Source organism: Protopterus annectens, chromosome 10.part0 (genome assembly GCF_019279795.1).
Source record: "Protopterus annectens isolate FY-2018-M chromosome 10.part0, PAN1.0, whole genome shotgun sequence".
NCBI lineage: Eukaryota > Metazoa > Chordata > Ceratodontiformes > Protopteridae > Protopterus > Protopterus annectens.
In genome coordinates, this window is record NC_056744.1 from 374,535,994 (window position 1) to 374,548,630 (window position 12,637).

The 12,637-nt window shown below is 45.0% G+C and overlaps 1 protein-coding gene across 1 annotated transcript in view; it reads right to left on the reverse strand.

Moving 5' to 3' along the window:
- DHX9 (DExH-box helicase 9) overlaps positions 1–12,637 on the reverse strand; it is a 1,660,482-nt gene that overhangs the window by 1,081,400 nt on the left and 566,445 nt on the right. The window contains exon 10 of the mRNA XM_044086769.1: positions 9,211–9,402. Within this exon, the coding sequence (XP_043942704.1) occupies positions 9,211–9,402 (192 nt within the window). The remainder of the gene's footprint in view (positions 1–9,210; positions 9,403–12,637) is intronic.

The following is a 12,637-nucleotide window of genomic DNA, read 5'->3' on the forward strand; positions in this document are numbered from 1 at the left end:
CACGATTCCCTGATAGGAATGTGGATGTAGGCCTAAGGGTGGCTAGCCAAGCATCCTTGGAGAGCATGGGTAGCATTTGTTGGAGGGTGAACATTTTGAATGTTGGTATCACCAGGAAGATGACTAGAATGGATAGACTGTTAATGGGTCACCAGCTGCCCTCTTTCCTGGGTACCAGAAAAAGTCTGGAGTAGAAACCTTGGCCTTTTTGTTCTGTAAGAATGTGCTCTATTGCCCTCAGAAAGCAGGGAAAGTACTTGTTTTTGTGTCTCTGCCCAATGGTTTGAAGGTAGATATGGGAACCCTTTTGGAGTTGTAAGAGTGTGGAAAGAAAATTTGTATCACCAGGACACTGTTGAGGACCCAGCTGGTCATTGGTAATGGTGGCTGAGGTGCTTGTGTGAAAGGAGACTTTTCCTCCTAAGGGTAAGTGAAGGTGGGCAGAGGGAGGGGGTGGGGGAGAGTCATTGTGAGTTCTTACCACGATAGTGTGGCTTACAACTCCAAGTCCATTGTTTTGATCTCTGCATTCCCTGTGGCTGCTGTCTGGGGGGTCTGCTTCCACGGGGTCTGGCATGAACTGACCTGATGGGAGCAGGAAATGACCAGTGCTTGGAGGGGCAATGCCTGCTGAAACGGGGTGGCTGGTCCTGTAAGAAATCCTTAACTGCCTGCATAGATTTAGCTTTTTCTTCCATCTTTAAGACATCATCTCTGCCTTCGTGCCAAATAAGTTGTCTTTGTGCAAGGGTGCATCCAGCAATTAAGAGTTAACATGGTCTGGCAAGGGTTGTTCCTTAAGCCATGCATGTCTTCTAAGGACAGACCCGGTGACTGCTGCCCTGCAAGAAGTTTCTAGGGCATCAAACCCACAGTGCAAAGTGTGTTTAGTTACTTGACTTACAGAACGCATTAACTCTTGTAACTCTAGATTCAGCACAAGCAGGAAAGGAAGACACTGTGAGGAGTTCCAGGGGATGTTACTGAAATTTTAGCATATGGAACTGGCAGTTTAGTGCTCTGATAAGAGTAGCAGAGATGTATACCTTTTTACCCCATCTGTCTAGTGCTCGGGAATCACTATCTGAGGGGGTGGGATTCTTAACAGAGGTCGCTTTAATTCCTTTAGCCCCTTGAGAAGTTACCTCAGGGTCAGCAGTAGGATTTTTAAAAAGACATTTGTGAGAGTCAGGGACTCTTAATACCAGTCTGTTTTTCTGGGTGCAGGAGGGAAGGTGTCAGGAGTCCAACTGGATTCCAGGAAAACATCCTCCACAACATGCAGGACTGGGGGAATGGCCAGGGGTCTGTGCTGTGGAAGATCCAATAATTCCCTGAGTCTTTTTAGACCAAGGGTAGTCCTGACATTTCCACTGGAAATGCTCCCTTAATGTATGAAGGGTTTCACCAAAGAAAAAGTCTTCAGGGGGAGAGGCAGAAGGAATGAAGTCCTCTGCATCAGAATCCTCATAAGCTGAGAAGTGTTGCATGTCTTCATATTCAGATGCATCAGAGTAATCAGACTCCTGTTCAGACAAAACTACCGGGGACAGATCTCTCTTTTGAAAGGGGTAGCTTGGCTTCCCCTGATCAGCATAAGGTCTTCCGCCATTTTAAGCATTTGAGACTGAGGCAAGGAAACAGGTGTCTGACACTGGGTCAGTTTCTTGGATGTGGTTCATACCCTGGGTAGTTTTCAAAACAACGGTAGATGCAAAAGTTGGTTTGTATTGAGAACCGGTAATGCGTAGTACTTCATCGGAAGCAGGAGCCTGCTCAGTGGCTCCGGACTCATCCAAGGGAGAGACTACCACAGCATCCTTAGTCGAAGAGTTTTGCGGCATACCGGACTCTGAAAGGGTCTCGGTAGCAGCCTGTGAATCCACAGAAGCAGGCATCAGGGGCTGCAAAAGCGCCTCACTGAGGACTGGAGAACTGATGACTAGCTTAACGAAAGTGTCATTAGGTTTGGACCTGTGCGGTCTGTCTCTGTCTATCTTTACATTTTTTTCGGAAGATCTGCTGTTGGATGGCTTACCGAAGCCATATCGGAATTAGAGGACTGAGCGAAAATATCTAGCTACAATAAAGGGCCTGATGTATAGTCCTGGCATTGAACAAAGCACAAAAGTGACAGCAGGGGACATCGTGGTCTGGGCCTAAGCAAGTGACGCAGTAAGAATGAAAGTCTCAGTGTGGTATTTGCTTTCCACAGGCAAGACAATTAACTTTTTCCTGACATCGGTTAGTGCAAGAAAAAAGGATCCCCAACAGGATACTTAGCTTTAGAAGACCAGATTCAATTCAGAAGATGAAACGCAGGTAGCGGCTGACTGGCACTCGTGCGAACTGCTTCTGCTTCGGGCTCTGTAGCAAGAAAGACTGATGTAATGGCGTGGGGCTGCCTTACTTTATACTACTGACGACCTGACCTCAGTCCTGAAGAGACAGCAACTGATGCAGAAATACTAAGCCTCTGGTATTCGGGCCGGCTGAGGGATACCCTGGCAGGGATAACCCAAATGTGGTGACTCCAACAGTGGAATACGAAGAAAGTACAGTTGTGTACCTACCCATAAATGTAGATGTTAGAGTGTATTCACTGTTGCAGTCATTACACTTGGGTTATCCTGCTGGCAGGCTATCCGCAGTCGGCCTGAATTCCAAAGTCTAGGTCCGGCGTCGGTTGCTGTCACCTCTTCCCTGCCGTCAGTGCGCCAGGGGGTATCTATGACTCTATGACTCTATGACTATAAAAGATGCAGCCAACGCCATTTTCTTCAGTTTTTCTTGCCCCAGATGCCAGGTGCCCCCAAACTGGTAGGCTAAAAATTATGCCAATAAGTATGCATGCACTAAAATAAAACATTTCCTTCATCTACAAGCAAATACACCACATAGGTTGTATAGGACAGAGAAGTACAGATAAGTCCCAGCAAAGAAAGGGGGATGGTGGGTGGGTAACCTGGACTGCAACAGTGAATACACTCGAACATCTACATTTATGGTAGTTACACAACTGTACTATGTTCATGTTTCGCTGTTGCAGTCACTACACTTGGGTTGAATCCCAAAGCTGAGGTTGGGTGGCTGGGTCTAAATAGGATTAGGAGAGGCTATAAGGCCCTACAGAACTGCAGTGGCAAAGCCTGCTCTGGAAGTGCACTGAACTCCAAGTTGCAGCCTCTAAAATGTCTTTGGTTGGTACTCCGAGGAAGGCTGCTGAAGTGGCTGCTGCTCTGGTTGAATGAGGCCTAATGCCCTTGGGCACAGATTTGCCATGTTGTGAATAGCAAAAACGAATGCAGTGGCCTATCCATTTTGAAATAGTCTGCTTTGAGATGGCCTTTCCTTGTGATCCTGCAGCATATGCCACTAAAAGTTGCTCAGTCTTTCTGAAAGCTTTAGTTCTGTCCAAGTAGAAGCGTAGCTGTCTGTGTATATCCAAAGAATGCAAGAGTCTCTCACCCTTATTCTGAGTGTGGATAAAAGGTAGGCAAAATGGATGGTTTGGTTAAGGGCCACACTGAACAATACCTTAGGCATAAATGTCGGGTTCGTCCTCAGAGAAACCATGTCTTGATGGAAAATGATAAAAGGTTCCACAGCCATGAGTGCCTGTAACTCTGAGACTCGTCTTGCAGAGGTTATTGCTAGGAGCAGAGCTGTTTTCCAAGATAAGAACTTCACTTCAGCTGTATTGGCTGGCTCAAAAGGAGGCAATGTGAGATTTTCCAAGACATAACTGAGGTCCCATACATGTACTGGTTCTCTCCTTGGAGGTCTTATGTTTTTGGCCCCTCTGAGGTACTGCCTTAGCAACGGATGAGAAAAAATAGGTGGTTCCGTATTGTAATGAGCTGAAATGGCAGAGGCATGGGCTTTAATTGATGAAAAGGATAGGTCTTTGTCCATCATCTCAGTTAGGTATTGTAAAATCTGAGGAATATTTGATACAAACATGTCAATTTCTTGTGCCCGATTCCAAGCACAGAATCTTTTCCATTTTTCTGCATAAGATTTTCTGGTACTGGGCCTCCTGGCCTCCAAAATAACATCCATCACTGCTTTAGAGAGAAGTGTGTTCTGAATGGCTACATTAAATGCCATGCTGAGGGACTTAGGGTCCCGAGTTGGCTGTGCAGGATCTGATTGTTTCGCTGGGCCAGTAAGTAATTAGAGGTAATGTCCAGGCTGGGCCTTGAGACAAGCTCTTTAGGATTGGGTACCAGTGCTGGTGGGGCCAGTCTGGGGCGGTCAATCATTTTTGGCTTCTCTTGTCTGACCTTTAGGAGTGCCTTGGGGAGGAGAGGCAGAGGAGGAAAGGCATATACTGTTAGGGTTTTCCATCTGAATGATGGAGCATCCACTTTCCATGCTTGCTTGTGATAAGTCCTTGTGCAGAATCTCTGTAGTTGGCAGTTGTGAGGGGAGGCAAATAGATCTATGTCTGGGAATCCCCATTTCTTTGTTATCATGCTGAACACTTGTGGACCCAGTTTCCACTCGTGGGGATCCGTGAGGTTTCTGCTTAGTTCGTCTGCCAGAGTATTTTTCTTTCCTGGCAGGAACTGTGCTTGCAGGTGTACTTGATAAGTCAATGCTGTGTCCCACAAAGTCTGGCTTGTCTGCAGAGGGGGTAGGAATGTGTGCCTCCCTGCTTGTTTATGTACCACATGACTGTAATATTGTCCGTCCTTATCAGTAGTTGGCCTGGATGAAGTAGATCCTTGAAAGCTGCCAGGGCATTCTTAACAGCTAGCATCTCCTTTTGATTGATATGAAGATGCCTTTGGCTTGTGGGCCATGTGCCCTGAATACATTTTCCTGCCATGTGCCCCCCCCCCCCAGGCATAATCTGATGCATCTGTTATTGACTGCCTGGCTTTAGGTAGGGTAAATGGCTGTCCCTTGTTGTGGTGACAGGCCTGTGCCCACCATCGAAACTCCTGTTGCAGGCAAGGAATCCGTCCAAACACTTTTTAGATACCACTGTAGTTTCCTCATATGCAGTCTGGCATATGGAATTAGCAGAATGCAGGATGCCATGAAATCCAAAGCCTGCAGAACTTTTCTTGCAGATAACTAGGTCTTTGTTGCCAACATTTTGAAGTAAGAAGTCAGTTGCCTTTGTTTGTCTGGTGTGAGATAAGCCATCTGGGCAGTTGCATTTAAGCCTGCACCCAGGAATATTCTCGCTTGGGAGGGTACTAGTTTTGATTTCTTTTCGTGTACTGTGTACCCTAGGCAAATTAATAATCTCTTTACAAACGCCAGATGCTGTAGTAGAATATCCTTGTTCTCTGCTTGAATAAGGCAGTCGTCCAAGTAAGGATATATTTGAATTCCTCTGTCTGCAAAATGCAATTACTGGTGCCAGGCATTTTGTGAAGACCCTGGGCGCAGTAGATAAGCCAAAGGGCAGTGCAGAGAATTGGTAGTGCATTGAGCCAGCTATGAATCTGAGGTATCTTCTGCAAGACTGTCTGATTGGGATATGCAGGTATGCCTCTTTTAGGTCCAAAGTTACAAGCCAAGACTTCTTGCCCAGCATGGGCAGAAGCTGCTGCAGTCTCAACATTTTGAATTTTGGGACATCCAGAAATGTATCTAGAATAGACAGGTCCAGTATTGGTCTCCAGGCTTTGTCCTTTCTGGGTACCAAGAAAAGTCTTGAGTAAAATCCTTGTCCCTGCTCTTGCTGTGGCACTTGCTGAATGGCCCTCATGTTCATGAGGGATGAAACTTGTTTTTGTGCCTCTGCCCATTGATTGTGTGGCAGGTCTGGCATACCTTTTGCCTTTGGCAGGGTGTGAAAGTAGAACCTGTAGCCCTGGGACACTACATTCAAGACCCATTTGTCCTGGGTGATCATGTGCCAATTGAGAAAAAATTGCTAGTTTTCCCCCTAAGGGAGCTGCCAAAAGATAAGTGCTTGATGCTGGCAGAGAAAAGTCATTGGGACTGTTTCTTGTATGGCTGTGATTAGTCTTCTCTGCTATTGGAGGTAGAAGCGCCCCACTGTTTAGGCCTGTATGAGCCCTGGGGCTGGGATCTGCCTCTGGGGTATCTGTATCTGCCTCTTTGTGGCCTGTATGACACTGGAAAGGACCACTTCTTTGTAGGCCAGTTCCTGCTAAATCTGGGTGGCTGTACCTTTAAGAAATCCTTTACTGTCGGCATAGATTTCGCTTTGTCCTCCATTTTCTTCAACACCTCCTCTGCTTTAACACCAAATAAGGTATCATGCTGTAATGGAGCATCTAATAATTTTGCTTTAACCTGATCAGGCAGATTCTGTTCCTTTAACCAAACATGCCTCCTAATAACAGAACCCGTAACTGCGGCCCTGCAAGAGGCCTCCAGAGATTCAAAACCACATTGCAATGTATGCTTTCCTACTTGTTCAGTTGCATGCAATAAATCCTGCATTTCCTTATTTTCTGCACAATCAGAATTTGTCATTTTCTGTTTTAGCAGTGACATTAAGTATTGCTGATATTTAAGCATATGAAATTTACAATTTAAAGCTCTCACAGCCAAAGTAGCGGAAGTGTAAACCTTTTTCCCCCCATCTTTCTAGTGCCTTTGAATCCCTATAAGAGGGGATATGGTTTTTTGCAGTAGAACCCTTGACCCCTTTGGGACCCTGAGAAATAGTTTCAGGGACAGCCGCAGGGTTTTTATAAAGAAATGTATGTGAATCTGGAACCCTGTAGTATCCCGTCTGGTTTAACAGGGGCAGGGGGTAGAGAGTCAGGAGAGAGGCCGGACTCTGAAAATACATCTACAATGTCTAACACAGGGGGAATAAGAGGCCTGTGCTGCGGTAGTAAAAGAAAATCTCTAAGCCTTTTCTTCGATTCTGAGTAGTCTTGGCTCTCCCAGTGGAAGTGCTCCCTCATGGTATGCAGGCTTTCACCAAAAGAATCCTCAGGAGGAGAGCCTGAAGGGATAGATTCTTCAGCATCAGAATCCTCATAGGGAGGAAGAGTATTCCTGTTCAGAAGAGGAGTCAAAGAAAATGGAAACCTGATCTGAAGATTCATATTCTCTCTCTTGCCTAGGCCTCTTGTCAGGAGGGGGATGGGAACCCCTGATCAAGGTAATTAGGTCTTCGGCCATTTTCAGCATCTGTTTTTTAGGCATGGAAGTCTGTCTTGGAGAATACTGTACTTGTTCCTTTGTCTTTAGAACTGCTTTAGTCTTTGCTTTGGAAGCTGAAGGAGGCTTTACATATACCTGTGTAGGTCTGAAAACACCCTCAGAAGCAGATGCCTGCTCAGTGGCTCCGGATCCATCTGAGGGAATAGTTTCAGTGTCCAATACCTTGAGTATCCAGAGGTCTAGCTGTCTCCACGTGGGAGTAGTCAGCGGCCTGTGGCTCTGAGGTAGCGGGCGTCAGGGGCTGCGAAAGCCTCACTGAGAACCGGCTAACAGCTTAGCTGAAGTCTCGTCTGTTTTGGACCTTGGATGCCTGTCCTTTTCTTTTTCCTTGCACTTTTTATAAACTCCAGTCGTCGGCTGTTCCAACGGCATTATATAATTGAATCTTCGGCCAAAGTAATGAAAAGCAAAATCGTACCGATGCTTAATAGTGTTTTGGTTAAATCAAGCATAAAACAGGCAGATAGCAACATTGTGATCAGGGCCTAGGCAAGGAATACAGTAAGAATGAAAACCCTTATGAGGTATTTGCTTCTCACAAGAAATACAATTAACTTTTTCGGACATCGGTCTGGAGCAAGAAAAAAAAAGTTTCCCCAACGGGGTACTTAGCTTTAATGAAGACTTCGGATCTGAAATTAGTTTTTGAAAATCTCAGGAGTCGGCCGACCGGCACTTGCGAACTGCTTTTGTTTCAGGCACCACGCAGCAAGAAAGACTGAAGAAAATGGCGTTGGCTGCATCTTTTATACCCCTGGCGCACTGACGTCAGGAAAGAGGCGACAGCAACCGATGCCGGACCTAGACTTTGGAATTCAGGCCGACTGCAATTAGCCTGCCAGCAGGATAACCCAAGTGTAATGACTGCAACAGTGAAACACAAACAATCTACAAATGAGTCTGAAGGCAAAACTGAACAAAGCTGTAAAACTGGCTACAAATCCTACCTTTTACTGCCATCACTGCCTTTCACTCAAGTCCCTTAACTGGCTAGAATTATCACATTATCTATTGTACAACCACAACTATTTACTATACAAGATTGTGTATAAACCCTCAGCCTGTCCTGCCTTAAGTTACAATCTCAACAGCTATCATCTTAACAGATGCCTATGATCTGACGGCAAACCACTCCTTTCCCACCATAAACCAAACATATCTCTTGGATTCCCCTCATACTCTTTTGCAGTAGCCATGAGTTGGAAATTTATACCTTTGACCCTCAAACCAATCTCTAATTACCACTCTTTCATAGCAATACTGAAAGAATTCCTACCAAAGTCTTGGCTCTGTTCCTTTACTACTGGATAAAACTGACACTGACCCGCTAAACACTCGATCAGATTTTTCCATCAAAAAGTCTTCCTAATCTTTTGAAGCAAGAAATTCTAGTGACCTAAAACAAACTTTTACTTTTTTCTCTATGTGGCTGGGACTTGTAAGTAGTCATGAAATATACTCTGGACTTTGTAATTTTTGTAAACTTCCAAGAATTGGACTTTGCTTTTGTATTGTACTCATGCATGTAATCTTTGGGAATTGTGTATGTTCTGTGACTGTAAATCTGCTTCCTTTTCCTACTGTACTTATGCATGGTAACTTTGTAAACACTGTTTATGAATTTATGACTGTAAACCTTACACTGTCAATGTTACGTGACTATTGTAGCTGGAGCTTTTCTGCCTCTGAAAATGGGTACGATTAGACCAAGTCAGATTTTCCCAGTAATCAAATGTCAATAAATAAAATAAAACTTGAATGCATGGTGCATTGGACTTGTATGGCAAGAATGAACGAATATGGCATTGGGAAGGGAAGCCTTTATACGACTCACATCAGATAGGGAGGGTTGTCTGGTAGCTGCACAAACTGCTGACCAATTTATCTTCTGTACTTACCTTCAACACTATTCACACTGACAAAAACATGAACTAAAGGGGCCTAAAACAGGTGCTTAACTGTACGACCAGTGTTATTAAAAATACTACAAGACAAAAGTTGAACAAACACTTGAATAAGAGCACATTTTCTCAAACTTCTAACCTGTGTCACAACAATGTTGCATTCAGCAGCTCTGCCATTCCGAATGTACTCATCCAATATGTACTGGGGAACCTGAGTGGTTTTACCACACCCAGTGGCACCTCGAATGATGATAACAGAGCTATGAGCAATGGCATCAAGGATCTCTTCCTCAAACCTCTTCACAGGAAGCTGGTCCCGTTCATCCAATATCTGAAATTACAATTGCCACAACTTAAGACAGAACATTAAAAAAAAAAAAAACTGTCAGTCTTTCCAGCCTTATACGTGTAATGCAGGAACCTCACAGCTACAAAATTATAACCATGCCTTGCATGCTAAAGGTCCCCTACCCTTTCCTTTGCAATAAAGCTTATCACATGAAAATGAAGCACAGATTTTAGTCACATGGGCATTAACAGTTCCTTCAGAAATAATGCAGCTCTCGTTATCTGCTCTGCACTCATACTGAAATCAAAAACATTAATAAAATGTGCAGGAAAAATAAAGGTGGTGCCAATCGGGCACACTTTCAGAAGGGGAAGAGATGTGCTTCATTTTCTGTTTCTTTTTGAGGGACCTAGTAGAATGCCTTGACTCTGGTGTCTGTATGGTAGCGATGAAATCAGATGGGCCTACAGAAAGCGGTGCCCCCCCCCCCCCCCCCGGCACCAGACACAGCCATTGGTAATGCCTCTACAGCAGGACTGTGCAGTTTCCTTGGAGGCACCCGCTTTATCCTGTATGGCGGGATCTGATTCCTCTGCCAGGCTGTCCGCCACAGGTTGAGGGACAGATGGTGGAGGTGCAGTCGGAGCCAGTCCTGTAAGGGCAATGCCATGTCATTGCCGTCCAGAAAAAAAAAAGTTACGTACTCACCATAACGTTCCATGTGAGTTGTTCCATCTCACCTTCATTCATCACTGATGGGTTCAGGGCCGATCCTCGGCTCCGACACGGCCGGCTAGCAAGTTCAAAGTTCTCCAGTAGCTCGAGACCCCACCCCTTATCCCATAACGCACTGCTGGAATTACCTCAGATCTTGTTTGCTGCGTACCATATAATAGTACAATAATTATTCTACCTAGGAATGAATACATGTTGAAAAACCAGGATGAAGACAGCCTCCAGGTTAACTGTCAGCCAGGAGGGGGAAGGAGGGAGGGACGTGAGAATGAAGGCGAGAAGGAACAACTCACATGGAACGTTATGGTGAGTACATAACTTCTTTATGTGAAGTTGTTCAATCTTCATTCATCACTGATGGGTAGCGTCCCTAGCACCCTGATCTTGGGTGGCTCACGGCAGTACACTTTTCAGAACCGTAGAACCAAATGAAGCCCTGTTCCTGGAGGCCTTATCCACTTTGTAATGAGTTAAAAAAAAATTTTAGGTTTAGACGAGGTGGCTGCTGCACAGATGTTATCCAAAGGCAATTTGGCTTGAAAGGCTGAGGTAGAAACTGCTCTAGTTGAATGAGCCTTTACCTTACTAGATAATGGCATTGCATCACCTATACATATGCTTATCATAAAATCAGACAGCCACTTAGGGTTGTTTTAGCAACTGGTTTACCTTTCCTGGTCTCAGAAAAGGACACAGAGCTGATCTGATTTCCTAATGTCTTTAGTTCTGTCCAAATAAAATATGTCTCAAGTTTATGCAACATATATTCCAATTTGTTGGTATGATTAGGGAAGAAAACTGGCAACTCAATGACTTGATTAATGTTAACCTCAGAACATACTTTGGGCAGAAAGGATGGATTAGTTCTGAGAGAGACTCTTGGTATGGAAGACCATGTAAGGGGGGCTTGATGGAAAGGGCTTGGAGCTCTGAGACTAGAGGCTGAAGTGATGGCTAAAAAGATAGTTTTCCATGACAAGAATTTTTGTTCACAAGATGATGCAGGCTAAAAAGGAGGAAGAATGATACGAGATAACAAAATTAAAATTCCAGGGAGAATAAGGTGTCTTCACTGGAGGCCTTATATGAAAGGACCCTTTTAATAAAGCCTTAGACAACTGGTGAGCCATAACATTCAAACCATCAATTCCTAGATGGAAATTAGATATAACTGCTAACTCATACCGTAGCTGCCGCTGCTCCTTTGTTGAAGATTTGTCAAGAATTGTAAGATAGAAGACAATGGCGCTAGATAAGGGTCAATGTTGTGGGAAGAAGCCCAAATGGAAAATCTCTTCCACTTACTACTATACAATTTTCTGGTGGAAGGTTTGTGGGAAGCCAACAAAACCTGACTAGTGTCATGGGAAAGATTATACAGCCTGGCTATGCGGGGAATTGGAGCAGCCAATCAGTTAGCTTCAGTGTCTGCAATGACGGGTGAAGATCCCCTGACAGATGTCAAGTCCGGAACTGGGCCCAGGATCCATGGATCTTCCAGAATATGATAAAGAAATGGGAACCAAATCTGCAGAGGCCAATGAGGGGCTATGAGGATGATTGTCCACCCCAGCTACTTTGCTTTTTGTAAGAATTTGGATATCAGGGGAATTGGTGGAAATGCATAGAGGAGACCTGAGGGCCAATCGTGGTGATCTGGCATGGGAATTAGGGCAAAATAGCTTCTGCATTTGTTGTTGATGTGACTGGCGAAGAGGTCGCAAGAAGGCTGGCCCCATTTGCAGAAGATCCTGTCCGCAATCTCTTGTTTGAGGGACCATTCGTGGGGCAACAAGATTGCTCTGCTGAGTCTGTCCGCTAGTACGTTGGATTTGCCCGGGATGCGCGTTGCCAACAGAAAGCACTGAGATGACAGTGCCCACTGCCATACTCTGAGGGCTTCTCGGCAAAGGGGATAAGACTTGGTCCTGCCTTGTTTGTTCAAATATCAGACCACTGACATGTCTGTCTGTATTGCAATTGTCCCTAGAGGAAGATAGTCCTGAAAGTATTGCAACGCTAGAAGTACTGCTCTCATCTCCAGGACATTGATATGCAGATGTGATTCTTGATCCGTCCATATGCCTTGGGCAATCTTTCCCTGAAATAGCCCCCCCACCCCACCCTATCAGGGAATCGTCCGTGGTCACAGTGGCAACTGGAGGGGGAAGCATGAAAGGAAGTCCTCCTGGGACATGCAGAGACGTCAACCACCACTGAAGACCCTTCTTGCATGAATTTATCAGGGTCATGTGACTCACTGGAAGTTCTTGGAGACCACTGCGTGAATAGAAGCAATTGAAGGATTCTCATACACATCCTTGCTAATGGGATTGCTAGAATAGCTGCCGCCATCAATCCTAGAACTTTTAATACCTCTGCTGCTGGTACTCTGTTCTTTGATATTAGGAACATGATGTGTTGGTGAAGAACAGAGATTCTTTTTGGCGGAATGCGAAGAGTGGTGATTGACGTGTCTAGTTCTGTCCCTATAAACACGATATGCTGCGATAGCAACAAGGCAGACTTTTTGAAGTGGACT